Source organism: Diceros bicornis, chromosome 5 (genome assembly GCF_020826845.1).
Source record: "Diceros bicornis minor isolate mBicDic1 chromosome 5, mDicBic1.mat.cur, whole genome shotgun sequence".
NCBI lineage: Eukaryota > Metazoa > Chordata > Mammalia > Perissodactyla > Rhinocerotidae > Diceros > Diceros bicornis.
This window is the reverse complement of record NC_080744.1, coordinates 69281793-69302198: the sequence shown is the minus strand read 5'-3', so window position 1 is coordinate 69302198 and position 20406 is coordinate 69281793. Positions and strand designations below refer to the sequence as shown.

At 53.1% G+C, this 20406-nt stretch overlaps 1 protein-coding gene across 4 annotated transcripts in view; it reads left to right on the top strand.

The window, feature by feature from the left end:
• The first annotated feature begins 937 nt into the window (after positions 1–937).
• PSTPIP1 (proline-serine-threonine phosphatase interacting protein 1) overlaps positions 938–20406 on the top strand; it is a 42853-nt gene continuing 23384 nt past the window's right edge. For 2 of the 4 annotated variants that reach the window (XM_058542144.1, XM_058542141.1), the window contains exon 1: positions 938–1370. In XM_058542144.1, coding sequence (XP_058398127.1) covers positions 1360–1370 — 11 coding nt within the window. In that variant the 5' untranslated portion in view covers positions 938–1359. Of the gene's footprint in view, positions 1371–1845; positions 1943–19665; positions 19796–20406 lie in introns of those variants that run through there. The other 2 variants (XM_058542143.1, XM_058542142.1) reach the window with 2 other exon arrangements.

The window sequence follows — 20406 nt, the reverse complement described above, 5'->3', positions numbered from 1 at the left end:
CTTGCCAACCCACCCTGGGGTCAGGCCCCCCTGCCGGCACCTTCTGCTGAGTGGGCAGGCCCTAGCTCCTCAGAGCTGTGTCTGGGGCTCCAGCCCAGGGATCTTCCCAAGGAGATACCAGACAGTGACCCCAGCACCTGCCCAACCAAACAGAAATTCCAGTAATGTTCTCAACACTGTCTCCTTCCCAAAGACTGGGGGCTGGCAGATGGGGAAACTGAGGCTCAGAGAGTTGGAGGGTCGATTAAGGTCCCTCAACCACTGAAGGGTAAGGCCCAGACAAAACAAAAACTGGGGCCTCAGTTTGGGTTTCCAATGCCTTTATAATCCTGTCTCTCTCGGTCCAACCACATTCTTCCAGCCTGAAGACTCCAACTTCAGAGCGTGGCTTCTTGCCCCAGAGTGTCTACTCTGGAGCTGGGGGGAGGGGAGCAGTGCCCATCAGGCCTCATGCTGTTCTCCCTTGGTTAGTTACCGGCTCATCCCACCTCTGTGCTCCCACAGCCCCCAGCCCCCAGCTGTGTCTGCCCCCAGACCGTGAGCTCCTTGAGGGTACGACATGGTTTGGGGCCCTGAGCAGCCAGGGTTTGATGAATGAGAGGGATGTCCTGGGCCTGGGTAAGCCCCTCCCAAATGGGTGGGTGAGGGGTGGAGAGTCTAGCATCTCTGGGCCTGGTCTGGAGTGGGGCTGGGTGGTGGGCAACAGCACCTGGGTTCCTGATTCCCTCCTTGCCCACACCTTCCCTGGGCCTCAGGCTCCATAAGTTGATGGCCTCTGAGAACGGCCAGCTAGGACATGAGAAAGGGGCAAGTGGAGGAGGCAGGCAGCAGGGTGGCAGGTGGCAGGCGGGGCTGCGCCGGGGAGCACAGCAGCTCTACTTCCTGTGGGCGATGGCCCTAGTGCCTGCCCCGGAGGAGGTTGCACAAACCTTCCTGCTCAGGCCTCAGGCTGCCTGCCCACCTGGCCTCTGCACCAGTCTGCCTCTCCCGCTGGCCACTCCTCTCAGTCCTGCAGCCTGGGCTGTGTCCTCATCCCCACGGGGCTGGCCAGGGGCCGGGCCGGACACCGGGACCCGCCCTCCCATCCCTGGGCACCCCGCCTTCCTCATTTTGCTGCTGATTCTAGCCCCAAACAAAATAAGTTGAGTCCTCTTCCTCCCGCAGCAGCGCGTCCCTGGCTTGCAGCTGCCTTCTGAGGCACTGCAGACGGCGCCGGCCAGGGAGGGGGGGCCTGGGCCAGCCCTGCCGGGTCTGGGACGGTGCGCCTGGCTCCTGGCCCTGTTCAGCCCTGCCTGTGGCAGGAGAGTGAGCTTTGCCGTGGCAGACGCCTGAGGATGATGCCCCAGCTTCAGTTCAGAGATGCCTTTTGGGTGAGTGAAGACGGCTGGGGCTTTGAACAAGTGAAATGGGCCCCGGGGGAGGCGGGCAGCTTGGCTGAAATTTCCTGTGGCAGTTCATGGGGATGTGGCTCCAAGAAGGGGGTTTTCTTATAAAAAATAGTGGTTGGTTTTTTGTCTTGGAAGATTTTTGTCTTGGAGGTGACCTGGGCTACTGTCCTTTCTAAGTTGTAAGATAAAGGGGGTCCTAGCCTGGGCCACTGATTTCTCTGCAAACTCACCACGGTGGATGAGGGATCTCCTCTGTGCTCCCAGGGCTGGGTGACCCTCTCTCCACAGCAGGATCTTTTTAGAGGAGTCTAATGTATGGGTGGGAGTTTGAGGCGAAGGAAGGCGGGGGTCGTGGGTTTGGGGACCAGACAAACTTGATCTTGGATCTTGGCTCTGCTATTTAGAGTCTGGACAAGTCATTTTACCTCTCTGAGTTTCATTTTCTCCATCTATATAGTAGAGATAAATATTAATAAACATACCAACTGAATGGAAGGATTAAACAAGGCGATCTAACGTCATCAAGTCCTGGCAACTTGCTGGCATGCCAAATGGTAATTCTCATCCCCTCACCCACCCTTCTTCCTTGAAGACCTGAGAGGTCCTCTGAGGAGGCAGCAGGGCTGGGTGATTCCTTGCTTGCTTTCTTAAATTCAGCACAGGCACAAATCAAGTCCTTTCCCCGTGAAATTATGGCCCCTGGCGGGCTCACAGAGGTGAAATGGCTTGGCGCAGGCCACACGGCCTGCAAGCCCCAGATCCCCTCAGCTTTTTTCCAGCTGTCTCTCAACCTTCCCGCCTGCTCCTCAAGCTCTGGCTTTCCCTAATGGCTCACTGGGAAAGTGGAGACCTCTCTGGTTAGAGTTGAGGAATGTGGCTGTCCGGAGGGTGCCCCTCCTCCAGCCCCGCAGAGGACTCCTTGGCCCTCTGCTCAGCCAGCTCAGCCTCAGCCAACAGCCTGCCCTCCCTGGGCCCTTTCCTGGGGCCTACGGCCAGGAGGATGAGAGCTAATGAGCCTTCCTTCTCTTCCGGTCCACGCTCTGCTTGAAGCCTATGGCCAGTGTGTGAGTGGCCTGCTTCTCGCTGGCACTGATTGCCCAGTGGGCAGTGGGCTGCCTGGGGAGGGCACCCTGTGCCTCTCTGGGCCTCCATTTCCCCATCTCAAAGAGGGGCTGGAACCAGCCTGGAGAATCTGATGGAGGCAGACCTGGCTCGGCCCATCCCAAGTATCAGGCTGGCAGGTGTGGGTGGGTGGCTGCAGTGGGGGAAGACAGGGGGGTGGTGAGTCACCACGTCACACCTCTGACTTTAAGTGTGTAGTTAAAGTAGGGCCTGGAAATCCAGGGTGCTCCGTAGCCCAGGGCAGGCCAGGAGATCCTAAGTGTCTTACCTCCAGGACATCTGGGCCCATCTTCCCCGGGGCAGAGCTGGGGCAAGGAGCAGCCTCATGGCAGGATCTGGGCAGCAGGGGATGGTATATGAGGGAGCAGGGTGTGGCGGCAGCAGCAGCAAGAAAGCAGCCTACCTGTGGTAGCTTCCTGAGTGGCAGCCCGCCCAGGCTTGCCCCACCTCTGAGCCGCTGCGGGCTTCATGGCCTCCGGATGCCTCCTCCCCTCCATTGCTGACTCCTTAGCCCTGGGTTAGGGGTACAGCTTCCCTGGGGAAGGCCAGAGCAGGGAGGGGGAGAGAAGTGGCCAGTGGGAGCCTCTCACACTGAGCCTAGGCAGATGCCCCAGAAGGTCACTGTCAGCATCACTGCTCCCAGGGCTCTGAATTCTAACACTTCCTCCTGAGGCTCAGCCCAGCTCAGTCCATGAGGAAAACTAAGACTACTGAGCACTACAGATGTGCCAGATGCTGTTCTCAGGACCGTGTATCTATCTACTCATTTAAAGTGATGAAGTAGATGCTATCCTTATCCCTGTTACTAAGAGGAGGAAGTTGAGGCACAGAGGGCTTAAGTAACTTGCCCAAGGTCACACAGCTGGGCTTAAACTGACATGTTGACTCCAGTGCTTGGGCTTGCACCTGGGGCACTTCATTATCCCTCAATTAACATAGCAGATCGCTGGGTCTTTGGGCCATATCAGTGAAATGGGGAGAAAAATTCTGTCCTTCCTACCTCCCAGAGAAGTAAGATCAGACGAGGTTGATAGGAGTATTTTGAAGCTCAATTTACAGACATACTGATTTAACTGCAGTCAGGTGTTAGGGACAGAGCCCAACCTCCCCCTCCCCCGTCTGCCCCCTTCCCCAGCCCAAGGCAATGCCATTGGACCCTGCAGCTTGGCTGCACACTGTTTGAAAATGACTAGTCTTTAATAGTGGGAGGAAGCCCCTGAACAAGAAGGATCATGTCTGATGCCGTAGCACTGCAGTTGTCTGGCAACCTCAAATCCAGAACACAGGTGAGAGCCAGCCCTGTTTCTGGCACTAGCTCTCAGTAAGGGGGCAAAGATGGTGGTTTCTGAAAAACTAAGAGCTTGCGCTAAAGCACATACACTTTATTCACGAGATGGCACATAGCTTTTAGTTAGAGCCTAGGAACCCTGATTTTACCTACAATTTTAACGAGCTTGGTCAGGTGCTCTTTTAACCTATAGATGCAGCAATTAGGAGGGGTCTACATGGAACCTGATATACAGCTGGTGATTGATAAATGTTGGTGGACCCGAGCTGTCAGAGACAGTTTCACAGGTAGCTGTAGCCTGATAGCAAGGGAGGAGACAGAAACGTTGTAAAAAGCAGACATAATGGCTCAGAAGTGGTGGGAACACTCGGTGTGGGAGCAGACCAGTCCTGTCCCTCGGTAGGCCTGTATTTGCAGTTTTGTCAGTGTGGCCACCCAGTATTTATTTATAGCCTGCTTTTATCTGTGGCAGAACATTCAGATGCAGGCTGCTGTGGGAGTGAGGTGGGGGTGGGCCAGCCATGGGGAGAGGGAAGGGATAATTTGATTTCTGTTAGACACACACAATGATAAAGAGCATCACAACTTTGCAGGAAGTTTGTGGCTGAGCCTCAGAGCGGGACCTGTCAGAGAGACAAGGCGGAGGCTGAGAACACCAGGTGCCCGAGCTGAGAGGGGCTTAGATCTCAGATAACCTGTCTCCGCACAGAGGCAGAGGGGCACAGGAGCCCAGAGAAGGCAGGGTCCTGCCCCACCCCCCATACACACAGCTCTCTTTGCCAGTGGCTCTGCTCCCAGCAGGCAGCCAAACTGTATTGCAAGAAACATCTGTCTGCATCCTCAGCACAGGGCTGGCAAGGGGGGCACGTGTTCAGTCAATGTCTGTAGAATAAATGAACAAACAGTGAAGGCCTCCCTGGTCCCACTGCCTTCCTGAACCCATTTTCTCCTTCATTTCACTTTAGTTATATTCTACAAATATTTATTGAGCAGGGTTCTCCACTAGGTGGTCTAAGCTGGACCCCTGAGCCTCACCCCCACATCCAACCAGATGAATGAGACTGTCCTGCCCTCAAGGAAGTCACCATCCAGTGCTGGAGGCTGAGATTCCCTAATAACTGGGCCAGGCATGGGGTGCACTGAGAGGAGCAGTGCTCTGAGCTGCACCGCCCCTCCCAGATCTATATATCCAATGGCCTTTGCAAAGAAGTCACTGGATACTGTTTTAAGAGGGAAAAATCTAGTTCTGGACCAGGTTTTACTGAGATCCACATCCTATCCCTTTTGGGGTCATTAAAAGGAAAAGGAAGGGCCTGAGGAGGCTGGGCCACATATCCTACGGGAACCACCAAGGGTGATGGAGAGAATAGGCCTGAACTTTCCCTTTGACTTATGTCACATCTCTCCCCTTTGAGGCTGGGCTCCAGCTTCATCTGGAAACCTCTGTGCCAAGCTGGGAGGAGCTGAGCCCCCCAACAGAGTGAAGACAAAGGAAGGTACCACTCCCTGGGTGGGGCGAGGGGGATGACTCACCAGGGACAGACACTGGGCTGAGGCTGGGGCTGCCCCTCCCTCATGCGTCCGCTCAGCTGCTGTTGCCTCTTCCCCTTCCCAGTTCCGAGACTCTGAGTTTCCCCATTTAGGAGGCTACAGAGAAGGGGCCCAAAAGGCCCCACTTTGGCCTGTCCTAAAGCTGCCTGTCCCCCACCCAGGACCTGCCAACCATGGCCCTGGGGCCTCATGGAAGATCAGGAGAGGCTGATGTTCAATGGGCACTTGTTCTGTTGCGGGCACTTAGAGCTATGTATATACCTTCTAAAGAAACAAAATCAATGAATATAAGATCCTAAAAGGAAAGTGGGAAAATAGACAAAAAAAGGAAAAAAGTACTCTTAGTCTTGCACACAGAGACAACTGGTAATATTTTGCCATGTTTCCCTAAGATTATTTTACATAGGTGCAAGCATATTGTGTATGTGGTTTTGTATTCTCCTCCACCTTTTTTCCTTGTATTTTAAAATTTATTTTTAATTGTGGTAAAATGCACCTAACACAAAATTTATCATCCTGACCGTTTTAAGTGTACAGTTTAGTAGTGTTAAGTATATTCACATTGCTGTGTGACCTACCCCAATCTTTTCAACATAATTTCATTTTGAACATGTGTGGGTGTGGGTGTGATTTCCTCATCTTCAAAACACCTTTGTTAATGACGGCACGGCCCTCCAGCTTGCGGATTTGGGGGACATGCTATGATCTATTTACCCAATCCTCTATTATTGGACATTTAGGTTACTGCTAATTGTTTACCATCTGGACAGCAATGCAATGGTAGATTTTAGTGTATCAAGGTTTTTCACTTGAGGATTATTTCCTTGGATAGATTCCCAGAAGAAGAGGCATTCCTGAGTGACAGAGGGGGGCCAGTTCTCTAGCATTTGGCACTAGCAGCCCCTTTGGGACCGCTCATAGTCCTCTGGCTGGACAGGAGCCTTTTTATGCAGGAAAAAGGGACCAGAGTGGCCTGGAAGGGACCAGAAGGGTAGTGCTGGAGGGGCTCTGCTGTTAACTGAAGGCTGCTCAGACTTTGTGGGAGGACTTGCAGCAGGGCAGGCCCCTGTGGCCTGGAAGGACGAGGAGGCCACTGGCTGAGGAGTGGGTCCTTCTGAGCAATAGGGGCTTGTACACAGTGCAGGAGGTAGGAGAGGGAGGCCCTGGCTGTCCCATGTTTGCCGCCACCAGCTGCCTTCCCAGGACCTCCCTGGCCGTGGCTGTCAGAAGGAGTGAGGACAGAATCTCTCTGTCCTGGTTGGGAAAGCTCTTCAGGACGTGGTATTATGTAGAAAAAGCACTGAGCCAAACGGCGTATCTGGTATGCGACCTGTTGTGAGAAGTGGGGGGAACAAGCATTTGCATGGGCGTAGGCTGTACGAACCTGAGAATTTCTGGAATGACACACAGAGAACGAATTGAAGCGGTCACCTTTTTGGGGAAAGAGAGAAGAGAGATGGATGCGGGACAGGGCTGGGGGCAGTGAGTGGCTTCACTGTATACTTTTTTATACCGTTTGATTTTTGAACCATGTAAATGTATTACTTACTGAAAAAATTAAATCACACAATTAAAAATGAAAAAGAGGACATTCGTTTTAAGTTTCGTGAGATTTTTCTCTGAGTCCTATCTACTGAAATCATCCCTAGATGAGCGACAACAGTGCCTGTTTGTTGAGTGTCTATTACGTGACAGGCACGATGAGAGTCACTCCACATGTGTCCCCAAACCCACCCCGCAGGTAAGGGCTTTTCACTGTCCTCCCATCTCTGGCATAGAAGCAAGGGCAGGTCAAGGCCCTCATCCATGGTCACATGTCGAAGACAGAGCAGGGACCCCCACCCAAGTCTGTCGGAGGCCATCACGCTCTGCCCCTGAATTCAAGGAGATTGGGTAGTTTGTTCTCGGTTCAGTTATAATTCTTGTAGGATGAAAGGGTGGCCCCCTAGATGTTAACATTGGTTTCTATGGTTCTGAAAATAAGGTGATTTTCCTCTCCATTCCCTCCTAATTTTCTGCAGGTGAACACAGATTATGTACATCATTAAAAGGAAAATATTTAAAAACAAAACTAAGCAATTCCCATTTTCAAGGCCGAGATGGTGTTTTTAGGCGGAATTTGTGGTTCAATAGCATTACTTCTTCCACATACTCTGTGCACACTTTGCGGTACGTGGGCCCCCCGGGACCTGAGCGCTGGGTTCATCTATGCACCTTCCACAGGACGTAGCCAGCTGTCTGTTGGTGTTAGCAGATTGCAGAGGTTTGTGGTTATGCTGGCTCTGCTTTTGCGATGCCTGCAGATGGTCACCTGTAGGATTTTCTGGCTGCAGTGTCCCGAGCTAAGAATGTAACCCATACCTTCGATTTTATTCCTGGTGGAAAACAAGATCTGCTTCTCAATGACACTCTTTGAACTCCAAATCTCAGGAACGCGTGTACTTTTCCCGGCTGTACCTGGCACCTGCACACAGCTGGGGTAGCCCCTGGGCTGGAGAGGGAGGGCCTTGCTTGGGCTTTGAAGGGTGAGTGTGGATTTGGGAGATGGCAGGAGGCAAGTGGCACTCCAGGTGGAAGGAACAGCATGTTCGAAGGTGTGGAAGGAGGAGTGGGCACAGTGGGTTTGGGGGACAGTTTGCTGGCCCAGAGGACTGTGCAGGGTGACTAGTTGGATTGTGAAAGGTCCTGCCCGGCTTTAAGTGGTGGCAGAGATACTTTCTTCTGCCTCTTCGCATCCTCTCCAGTGGTGGATGTTTCCTCCCATGCAAAGGGGCCTGGAGGCTGCAGGCTGTGGGCGAGATGCCCGCCCTCCTCACCCAGAGCCTGGCTGACGCTGCAAACCACACGATGGAGGGAACTGGGTGAGGAAACTGTAACCACCTCGGCTGCCAGCAAGAGAGAGTGGTGGCCTGTGCCCTGGGGGCCGCCCACGCCGGGGCTCCCCGCTGAGGGAGCTCCAGAAGGTCCCTCCCTCACGATCTCAGTCACTCCCCATCCTCCAGGCTGAGAAGGAAACAGGCTTCTTTGAAGCCTCCGCTGGCCCCACCTTCGCTGGCTGTGGGAGGGGGGAGGGAGGGTGGCCTTAGAGAATCATTTCCCCTCTCTGAACTTCAGTTTCCTCATCTGTAGGGTGTCAGAGTGATGCTCACTTAAAATAAAGGCTTTGAAGATTGGGAGGCTCAGGGCAGTTCTAAGGGGACTATCTTCTGCTGCTCACCATAGGGAGTTAGCAGACCAGGAATAGGTCCTGAGGGACCCAGACTTATCAATGGGAATGCACCTACAGGGTGAGTCTCATATGTGGGTCCTGCTATTCCCAGAATGCCTCCCCAACTCTGTTCACTGCTGGATATTTAAATTCCACCATTAGAGAGTCATTCCTAGGGCTTCAAGTGACAAGATGCGTTTAATTCCAACAGTAGCCCTGTGAGGTTGGTCTTCTTATTCTCATTTTACAGAAAGAAAAACCAAGGCTGATAGAGGGGATATAGGTCTGGGGATGCCACCTAGGTGGACTTTGGGGCTGCTGAGTTAGGCCTGGCTGCTACCTTCCCTGGCCTGGGTCAGAGAGCCCTGTAAGGCTAGTGGGAAGGTGTAGTAGTTTGCTGAGACCTGGCACCCTGAGCAATGGGTGACGGAGCAGACAGGCAAGTGACATCCCCTTCCGCTGGTGTTGACAGGCAGCTACTATTGGGCAATAGGAAGTGCCAGCTGGAGTTCTAGGAACTGGCAGCCAGGGTGCGGAGGGGGTGGCCAGATGGGACTCAGGGCTTCCCAGCTGCAGAAGTGGGAAAACGGAAGCTGAGCCATACTGGGGAGGAGAAGAGGGGGTGATGGCCTGAGACAGCAGAGAGCTTGACATATTCAAGGGACAAAGAGGGCTGTGTGGCTCAGGCAGAGTGACCGAGGTGGAGAGTAGCTGGAGATAAGATCAGAAATGTAACAGGGAGCCAGATCTTGTAGGACTGTGGTTCTCACAAATCCCAATGCTCAGGCCATACCCTAGGCCAATTACATCCGAATTTCAGGGTGGAGTGCTGGGCATCAGTGTTTTTCAAAGTTCCCCAGTGTTTCCAACGTGCAGCCGGGGTTGAGAACCGCTGGTGTCGATAACTGTGCAGACTCTGGATACACTGCTGCTGCTGATACTGAGCACACATCTGGCTTTTACCATATACGTCATCTCATTTGACTCACTTATGAATGAGTAGATGGTAGAGGTTCGTTTTGATTTTTGAAACCTTGTAACCTTACACGATTACTTTTTTTATTGTGGTAAATATACGTAACGTAAAATTTACCATTTCAGCCATGTTAAGTGTTTAACTCAGTAGTGTTAAGGACATTCACATTGTTCTACAACCACCACCACTATCTATTTCCAGAACTTTTTCATCATCCCAAACAGAAATTCTGTCCCATTAAATACTAACTCCACATCCCCCTCCCTTTATCTGCTACTTCTGTTGTACTTTCTGTCTCTATGAAAACGCCTGTGCTAGGAACCTCATGTAAGTAGAATCATACAGTATTTGTCCTTTTGTGTCTGGCTTATTTCACTTAGCATAATGTCTTTAAGTTTCATCCATGTTTTAGCATGTATCAGAATTTCATTCCTTTTTACGGCTGAACAATATTCCATTCCACGTATATACCCCATTTTGTTTACCCATTCCTCTGTTGATGGGCACTTTGGTTGTTTCCTCCTCTTGAATATTGTGGATAGTTCTGCTGTGAACATGGCTGTACAACTGTCTGTTTGAAGCCTGCTTTCGGTTCTTTTGGGTATGTACCTAGGAGTGGAATTGCGGGATCCTATGGTCATCCTATGTGTAACTGGTTGAGTAACTGCTAAATTGTTTTCTCCAGCAGCTGCTCCATTTTCCAGTCTCATCAACAATGCACGAGGCTTCCGATTTCTCCACATCTTCAACACTTGTTATTTTCTGTGTGTGTGTGTTTTTCTTTAATCATAGCCATCCAAGCAGGCATGAAGTGGTATGTCATTGTGGTTTTGATTTGCGTTCCCCTCATGACTAATGATGTCGAGCATCTTTTCGTGGGCTTATTGGCCATTTATATATCTTCTTTAGAGAAACATCTATTTGAGTCCTTTGCCCACTTTTGAATTGGGTTGTTTGTCTTTTTGTTGTTGAGTTGTAAGAGTTCTTTATATATTCTAGATATTAATCACCTATCGTATACATGATCTGCAAATATTTTCTCCCAATCTGTGGATTGTCTTTTCAGTCTCTTGATACTGTCTTTTTTTTTTTTTAAAGATTTTATTTATTTATTTATTTTTCCCCCCAAAGCCCCAGCAGATTGTTGTCTGTCATAGCTGCACATCCTTCTAGTTGCTGTATGTGGGATGCGGCCTCAGCGTGGCCGGAGAAGGGGTGCATCGGTGCGCGCCCGGGATCTGAACCCGGGCCGCCAGCAGCGGAGCACGCGCACTTAACCGCTAAGCCGCAGGGCTGGCCCACTTGATACTGTCTTTTGATGCACAAACTTTTTCATTTTGATGAAGTCCAATTTATCTATTTTTTCTTTTGTTGACTGTGCTTTTGTTGTCATATCCAAGAAGTCATTGCCAAATCCAATGTCTTGAAGCTTTTCTCCTATGTTTTCTTCTAAGAGTTTTATAGTTTTAGCTCTTATATTTAGGTCATTGATCCATTTTGAGTTAATTTTTGTATATGGTTTGAGGTAAGGTTTCAACTCATTCCTTTGTGTGTGGATATCTAGCTTCCCAGCATTTGTTGAAAAGACTGTCCTTTCCGCATTGAATGGTCTTGATTTTCTTGAAAATCAGTTGACCATATAGGTGAGTGTTTATTTCTGGGCTCTCTACTTTATTGGTCTATAGACCAATAGTTCTGTCGTTATGACAGTACCACACTATTTTAATTACTGTAGCTTTGTAGTAAGTTTTGAAGTCAGGAAGTGTGAGTCTTCCAACTTTATTCTTCTTTTTCAAGATTGTTGGCTATTCAGGGTCCTGAATGGAGGTATTTTTATCATTCCCATTTTATAAGTGAGGAAACTGAGGTTTGAGCCTTCCTGAGGTTGCCCAACTTGGACTGGTCACCAGTCTATGACAAACCCCCCATAAGTCTCCCAACCTGGGCACACCTAGAGAGAGACCCTCCTTAGAGAGGCCACCCCTGGGGGTGGTAGAATCTTCCCTATATTTCCCCATCTTCTGGTCCCCTGAGAAGGCCCATGACTTCTGAGCTTCCTTGAGGACCCACCAGCTCTTACTCTTCAAGGAGGGTTTGCCCACAGGCTGGGGTCACTAACTTCCTCAGTGGATCATGGGAAGGCCTGACAGGGAATTGATGTCCACCCTGGCCTCAGACTGCCTGGACCTGAGGGCCTTTGAAAATCAGGACTTCTAGCTCCCGACTTCCCAGCTGACAGCCACTGAAGCAAAAGGGGTACCTTTCTTGGTCACCTCCTGAATGTTTTCTCTTCATCCTGGACAAGTTCTGAGCCCTACTCTCCCAGGCATGGGGACCCCAGACTGTGGTGGTAGGAAGGTCCAGGAGGTCAGCTGGGGACAGTCCATGCAAGCAGAGCTGGGGTGGTGGGCAGGGGGATTAGCACAGAAGTCTGAATCAACTTCCTGGAGTTGTCGTGAATACTAAACAAAGTGTGGGGCATGGGGTCTGCACAGCGCAGGGCAGCACAGCAGTAGGTGCTGTGTTAGTGTCTGTGACCATTCTCACTCTGTCACAGAAGAGGATGGAAATTGACCCCAGAACCAAAGGAACAGGCAGGGCTGATGCCAGGGCCAGGGGAAGACCAGCAGCTGAGACTAGGCCTTGGGTCAGGGCAGGAGCTACCACGAAGCTGCTGGAATTTCACCCCAGTCCTTAGGTAACCCCCAGCCCTAGAGGGACTGCAGATTCAATGAGGGAGGGAGTTTGCATCCAGGGTCCAACAGTTTTGGTTTAAGTCCTACCAACGGGTGGGTGCGAATGAGAGGCTGAGAGGGAAAGTCAAACAGTGAATGGTCCCAAAGAGAACAAAGTTCCCTCTGGCAGCCCCAGCACCCCAGGACTCAGACTGGGGCATCTTGTTCTGCTGAAAGATGTATTTTCCCACAGTGTGCTCTAGGCCTGGTGCACGCTGGCTGTGTTGGGCAGGGTGAAGCAATCTCCCAGTCTCCAACACAGAGCCTTACTTGGAGGGCGCCATTTTTGTCTCTCATGCTGCCTTTAGAACCCAATGCCCTACCTTGATTCTACTACATTCACGGTGTGGCCCTGGTGAGACCTTCCACTCGCTGAGCCTCTGGAGCCTTGTCTGTATTAAATAGATTTCCATGGTTAGAGGATTGAGACATGACAAAGTGCACATTAATGGCCTAGCAAGGACAAGGACACCCTCCCCCCCATGCAGACCCCCTGCAGGTGCAGGAGCGCAGCTAGCACCCAGGCTTAGAAGGCATTGCAGCCAGAGCCCAGGGTCAGCTCTGAGGCCCAGAACCTGCCGGGGCTGGCAGAGGAGGTTGAGGGACCTTCTCCAGAGGCTGCAGGGGTCTGTCCCTGCCTTCGGGGATAGGTGTGGGGATGGGAGTGGGGCTCCCCTGCAGCTCCAGGGGCCCATCTCTGTGTCTTGAGCAAGTCTCAAGCCTAGGGGAGATACACACCTCAGCACACACCTGCAGCAATTCACAGCCACAAAGCAAGGAACCCCACATCAACCTCATGAGGGCGCAGGGTCCAAGTGTTCCTCCCACCTTACAGATGAAAAAATTGAGGCTGAGAGATTGGGAGCAACCAGTCCAGATAAGTGTCACAGCTAGGATTCAAACCCAGCTCTCCTTTTTAATTTCCTTTCTTGGTTTTCTTTTACTTACTATGTACTAATCACCATGGCCACCATTTTCCAGGTGCTCATTAAGTGTCAGGGTACCCTTTGCTGGACTCCTACCTGTATTATTTCATTTAGTCCTCAGAGCCTCTAGGAGGTGGGCAATATGTTCACACTCATTTTACAGAGGAGGGAATCTGTGCTCAAGAGGTTAAGTGACTTGCCTAAGGTCACACTCTGGGTGCCTGGAACCGGCCAGGAGGAGAACCCAATGCCTGAGCTCTCCCCATACCCCGCTGCCTGGACGTCCTCCTGGGGCAGTGTTCCTGTGGGGCATCCCCTGGCAGGTGTAGGCGGTGAGGGAGAGGTGACACTGGGGGAAGGAGACATGCAGGGACAGCACCTGGACCACTGGTGCCAGCCCCCAGTCCCTGGCTGGTCACTCACAAGCTGGAGCCTATGCAGCAAGGAGCTCTGTGTGGCCAGCCACGGGCCGAGGGTGGACAGAGCCTGAAGGGGTCAGAGTGTCCTCCAGGGCTCAGAGTCAGGGGTTAGCTCAGTTCCCTTCTTCTCTCCATCAACCATCCCCTGGGTCCCATCGGCTCCCTTCCCCACCTGCACTCACCCTGGGCCACTGGCATCTCCCTCCTGCCCCTGCCTCCATTGCTAGATCCTAGTGAGACCCCACTGCCAAATCAGCTTGGCAGGGGCCGTACAGAGGAGCCATGGGACCTGGGCAAGTCACCCACCTGGCTGAGCCTCAGTTGCTCATCTAGGGGATGCGTATGGGGCAGTAATAGCACAGTCCTGACATTCCAGGTTCTCTGAGGATCAGAGGTGATAAGGTATGGAGAGCACATCCTCCACCTGTCTGCATCCCGCCCAGCCCCCTCCCCTGAACTTGGGACTGGCGCTGGTTCCCGTTACCTCCTGGGAAGACCCCACCGGGCTCTCCTCCACTGACCCCAGGCTCCCTGTTCAGACACTGGCTCCACCTCCCTCAGATCCCTCACCGCTTGCAGCCACTCCCAGCTCTGAGCATCAGACTGCCAGTTCCCACGACCCGAGGGGCTCATTCGCACCTCCAGGCCTCTGCCCAGACTTGTCTTCAATCCCCCCGCCCCTTGTTCTAACTTTTCTACACGTTGTGGTTTCATGAAGCAGGAGGAAGAAATGGGGGGCTGAGCTGGATTGAACCTTTAAGACTTGAGAGAGCAGAGAAGTGGGCAGTACTTCACAGGATGGGGGAGGGGAGTGTGGTAGGGAGACCTTTCCTTCCTGATAACTGAGGAGGCCTATTTACAAGAACAAAGCTTTCTAGCATGAGGGACCTTGGTCAAAAGCCAGGCACACCCACACAATTGCTGTTCCGGCCTGGACAAGTTACACAGCCTCTCGCATCCTCACTTTCCTCAAACTCTCACACCCTGCAGTCATATTACTGAGATAAGAGGCCCCAGGCGCACACGGTAGGTCCTCTTCTGGAGCTCCTGTTGCGCCCCCTACACTCGCCGGCTCATGTGGGATTCCTCAGAGCCCCTGACAGTTCACAGGGCTTTGACGGGGCCCCCGGAAGGCTGCAGGGTGACCGTCAGCCACAGGCCTGTGGCTCCCCAGGGCGTTGGGGCCCAGTGGGGACCCAAGCCCGGGGGCTGGACATTTCGGGGGCCCAACCGGATGGGCTGCTCAGCTGCTCTGGGGAGAGACCCTGTAAGGCCCTGGGAAAGCCAGGCTGTCAGACTGGGGGCCAGTGGAGAGCTGGGCCCTCTGGAAACACACTTCTAAACTCAAGCTCCTGTCAGCCCGGCTGAACCCAGAGTGGCTCATCTAACCACATTCAACGTGCTTTCGTTCCTTAAAAATAAAGGTCTGTCTTTGCCATCTTGGCTCTCTCCCCACGACACCTATCCTGGGTCATTAGAAGAGCTGCAAATAACTCCACATTTATCTGCTTATGCGTGGACCCCTCAATCCTTGGGTCAGGGGACGCCTAGACCCAAAACACCTAGTACAATATCTTGTCTGAGGCTTGAGTCCTCTGCGGAAGCCCTAAGCTGCTCGCAGACCCCAGTGACGGGATGCTCTCCGCCCATCGAGGCAGCTCGCCCTGCATTCTGTGTCTGGGCCCACATGGGCTCTTGGAAAACCCTTCCTTGTATTGATCTGGATTTGGTCTCTACCCCTGTGAGTCCAGGCTGGGCCTCTGGGGATGCCAAACACAAACAATCCCTCTGTTCCTGATGGCCCCACAAAGGCCTGCAGGTGACAGCTTTCCTCAAGGGCCTTGGCTTGGGACCCTCTCCTTACCCACGCCTCTTCCTGGGATACTCCGGGTAAGCAACCAGCTGCTTGTTGAAGTCGCTGGTCGTCCTTCCTTCCTTCCTTCTTTCCTTCCTCCCTCCCTCCCTCCCTTCCTTCTTGTTTCTTCCTTCTTCCTTCCCTCCTACCTTCCTTCCTTCCATCCATCCAAGCCGTACCTGCGTGTCTGGCCCTTTGCTTCCTCAACTTGCCAACCAATAATGGTGGGGATGAGCCGCACTGTGGGGTAATAGCTGAAGGGCAATGCAAAGAGCCTAGCTACTACTCATTGACTTATCCTCTCTGAACCTCAGTTTCCTTATTTGTACTGTGGGGATAATACATAATCTTTTACTACTGTAAGAAGTAGAAGAGACATCTGGTTTATTTAAAGGTGTTGGATAGTGAGTCATTGAATCTGCAAGCACATGGTCTGGTCCCCTCCGTGGCGCACCTCGGGAGCCAGCAGTCATAAAGCCACATCCTCTGCAGGGCACCCCTGAGGCCCTTGTTTAGCTCTTCATTCAACGTGTTTGCTGAGCGTTTCTGCTGGGCACGGGGACCCGGCAGGAACCGCACAGACACACTTTCTGCCGTCATGGAGCTGCCTTCTCGAGAGTTCAGAGCTCACTGCCTCAGGTTTCCTAAAAATCCTAATGATTTGTTTTCTCAGTCCACAGAAGACAAGCAACAGTAAACTAGTTGCTAGTAAACCACTAACGGCGGGCACGCTGTCTGGGCTGTCCCTGCCGTTAAACCGTGCGCGAGATAGAGGGCAAAGCCGCCCGGCGCTGTGCTGCGGCTTCTGAGATGAGAGGGAGCCAGTCTAGTCTCCTTGTTCTGTCTCCCCGCCCACCAATAAAAGGTGATGTTTAAAAAAGGGTTTGAAAAAAGAAGAGCCCATCAATCCAAGAGCATGTCAGACGTTAGAAAGATTTTTGAACTTTTTAAAAAGGTTTTTGAACTTGGCAGGGTGCAGGCAGGAAACAATTTTTCTTGCTTCTACCTTCAAAGCTGCTATTAGCTCTCTCTTCCCCACCCCTGGGCGGGTGGCAGAGTGTCTCTAGTCCTCTTCAGGTGTCACTCGCTCCAGTTCAACCTAATATCAGAATTTCACTCTCTTTCAATTGAAAGCTTCCCTGTCTCCCAGCTGTGCGCTGGAAGCTTCTTCACTTGCCATGATCTACCCACGCCCACCGCCAGCTGCTTCTGGAGTCTCCGTGGACAGCAGAGCAGGGGGGGATGCCCACCGGTCAGCTCTTTCTCTCTTGGGCACCTCATTGGGTTCTCTGGCCATCCTACCCCCATGGAGGATCCCTCTGCTCTGGTCCCTGCAGCTGTCTGCTTCTGACCCTCCCAGCTGCGCCCACCAGCCCACTCTACACAGCTTCTTTTGGGGGCTCCTCCCTCCCTGTCAGGCAGTTCTCACGGGCAGTCACAAGGCAGCTCTTCCCAGCTACCTTCCACGGCCACCATTCAGTTCCCAGGAAAAACATGTGCCAATTCTGCCCCCCCTCACACCCCAGGCCTCACTCTTTCCCAGGCAGCTCCAACCCACCTCCTGACTTCAGACTTCTCCAGGTAAGATGCAGCCCCTGGTCACCATGGCTTCCTAAAGCCAGCAGACATACATCAGCCTCCCTGCTGGAAGGACAGTTGAAGGTCACTTCCTTTCCCTATAGCCATTTCACAGTCAGGAAGCCCCAGAGAGGGCAAAGGACTTTACCAAGACTACCCAGCTTATTCCTGGCAGATGGGACCCAGAACCAAAACCCAGGCCTCTCCCTCTAAGGTTAGAGGTTTAGCCGTCCTCTGATGTACTTTATATTCTGGAATTCCATGTAATGGAGCATTTGAAAAGGTTCTGCAGCCTTTTAAATGGAGCCTCTGGGGGCCGGCCCTGTGGCGTAGTGGTTAAGTGTGTGCGCTCTGCTGCTGGTGGCCCGGGTTCGGATCCCGGGCGCACACTGACACACTGCTTGCCAGGCCATGCTGTGGCGGCATCCCATATAAAGTAGAAGAAGATAGGCACAGATGTTAGCCCAGGGCCAGTCTTCCTCAGCAAAAAGAGGAGGGTTGGCATGGATGTTAGCTTGGAGCTGACCTTCCTCACACACACACACAAAAACATTAAATGGAGCCTCTGGTGGCGATGCTGTGTGTGTGGGCTGCGGTGGGGAGATAATCATTTTTTCCAGCCTGACCAAAGCTGGAGAAGGTTCTGTCTGCTGGGACAGTGGCAGGCAGGGCATGGGGACCTACCACTTGCTGAACAGCCACTACGCTGGGGCTTTGCAGAGAGGAGAGGGAAGGGGGAGGTTAAGAGCCAAGATCTTGGCCTGGGAGAGCTGAGTTCAAATCCCAACTGTGCCCTGCAGGCTCCTGGGCAGGTTAGATGACCTTTCTGGGTTCCATTTTCCTCATCTGTAAAATGGGGTCATAATCCTTAGCCTGGTACCCCACTCAGTACACCCTCTGATCTCATGTTCGTATTCTCATCTGCACACATTGTTTGATTGGCTTCTCAGATCAACCCTAGGTTGTGGGAACTATTAGGTCCATTTTTACCAAGAGGGTGAGAATGATGCGGGTCACAAGGTGGGGTGTGAACCCATACCTAGGCTGTTGCACTCTGTCCAGTCTCTCAGACCAGGCCTGGGTGCCTTCCTTGACTTGGCAGCTACAGTCTGCCCTGATGGGGCTGTGTCCTAGAGGGGCGGGCTGTCAGGGCCAGGAGAGAGGTTGGCCTCTGTCGCTACTTTCTCGATGAGGAAACCAGGTCCCAAGAAAGGAAGTGGCTTGCTCGGGGCGCTGGTCTCTGTGGCCTAGCCCCCGCAGCCACCAAGAGTGATATGGGCGAGAAAAGGAGGAAGTGGTGGTAGGTACAGAGGCTGCTTCTCTACCCACCCAGTGGGGGCATGGCAGGCCCAGGGCCAGCTCGCAGGTCTGGACAATGGCTCACACCCAGACCCCCCCAGAGAAGGAAGTGGGGGGCTGTCCTTGGGCAGAATAGAGCACCCAGGCCTTCCCCACACTGCCTTGCGGCTGAGGCAGGAATATACTTCTTCCCGCCCAGAGCTTTCCTGGGCGCCTCCTCCTGGAGCCTCGAGAGACATCCTGCAGCCCCCTTTGGCCCCGCTGTGGGGAAAGGGAGGCCCAGAGTGGCCACACAGCGTGGATGGCAAGGCGAGCGGGGCTGTCAATGGACGGACTGCCCCTGCTGACCACCTGGCGCCCTGCCCCACCGTAGACTGCCCTAGATGCCGCATGGTGGGGGCGTGGCTTCTGGCTGCTTGCTGACTCTCAGCGCATACACCTGCAGGGCCAGCATGGCCCTTCTCTAGGGCAGCGTCCCTCTGGCCCAGCCTGGGCACGGACCCGGCCTCTGTGAATCCGTGGTAATGAAGGATAGCCCGAAATACAGCTTTGATTTGAGGTGAAGAGAATTGGGTAATCATTTTCAAAAGTTACTTGTTTAAATCATTTTTTGATGTTTCAAAATGAGAAATAGTTGCTGGGCTGTCTATTGAGTGACCGATGTAGGGGACAGGCCGACCTGGGTTCATATCCCAGATTCTGACCTTTACTGCTTGAGTGACCTTAGGCTGGCACTTCCCGTCTTTGGGCCGCCTCGTCCCTGTCCTTACCTGGATGTGGCGTTTTCAATAAGATAACGGCTGTGGTTCTTGCTGCAGTGTGTGGCAGGTGGACTCCAAAAATGGTGATTTCACAAATGGCAAAGCTACTGGCAGGTTTCAGGTGACAGAGGCTGCGGGTGGACAGAAGGAGGCGAGAGGCCCTGCCTTCTGGTAGTTTCCGTATTGTGGAAATGTCAGCTTTGAACGGAGGGGGACCAGCAGGGGGGCTGGGTACTTGCAGGGAGGAGCTGGGTGGATGTGGAAAGGGAAGGCCAGGTGGGCCCCCTGGAGGGAGTGATTCTGGTGCTGGGCCTTGCACTGTGGACGTGCAGGGCCGATTGATTAACTGGTCGAATGGTTGGTTCATTCATTTCCTCAACAGCCTACTGAGCCCGACTCTGCCTTGCTCTGAGCAATGAGTCAGAGCCCATCCCCTTGAGGAGGTGGCTGGGGTGGGGGTGGAGGAGGAGGGTGCGGGCCGGGGGAGGGGTGCAGTGCAGAGGAGGCATTGTGAGCAGCCCCGGAGGAGTCAGGCACTTCCTCGGAACAGTCTAGTCACCTGTGACGGTAGCTCCCTCGGCCTCAGCCCCTCCTAGCACCACTGTGGCTCTGAGCAGGGGCCGGACCGGATTCTTGAGCTGCAGCAGCAGGGACACTCGCTGCTTTCTGCCTCCTCCAGAATGGCCAATGTAGGTTTGGTTTTGCTTCTCTTTGCGCTCTGGGGGTCTCGATAAGGACAGAGGGTTTCCTCTGGAGAGTCAGGGCTGGGCGCGACGCTGGCAGGGAAGGGCAGAGCGTCCTGCCACAGGGCTGAAATCCAGCCCGTGTTTCCCTGGTCAGCTCTCCGCCATCTCCCCCAGGGGCATCATGGAATAATAACACGTCCCCTAAAAGTCCAGATTCTTGTCCTGCCTCTGTCTCTGTGACCTCAGGCAGGTCCTTCTCTTTTCTGGGCCTCAGTTTCCCTGAGGACTTAAGGGTACTGGACAAGATGTCTTCCAGTTCTGGTCGTCCGTGGAATTTGGACCTGAATCATGGTGTCCAGCTGAGAGCGACCCCCTCATGGGGAGAGGGCAGGACGCTGAGGCTCCTGAGTCAATTTCCTTCCCAGCTGCCCCAGGCTTCTGCCCTAGGGGTCCAGAGGGAGGGCAGAGGCTGGGGGGCAGGAAGCCGTTGTCTGCTGGCTGGTTAGTGGGCAAGTGGCTGGCTGCCCATGAAATCTGCAGAAATGGAAGCCTGGCCCAGCCTGGCCCAGCAACACCAGCCTGGACATTGGGGCTGACGCCTGCCACGGAACAGG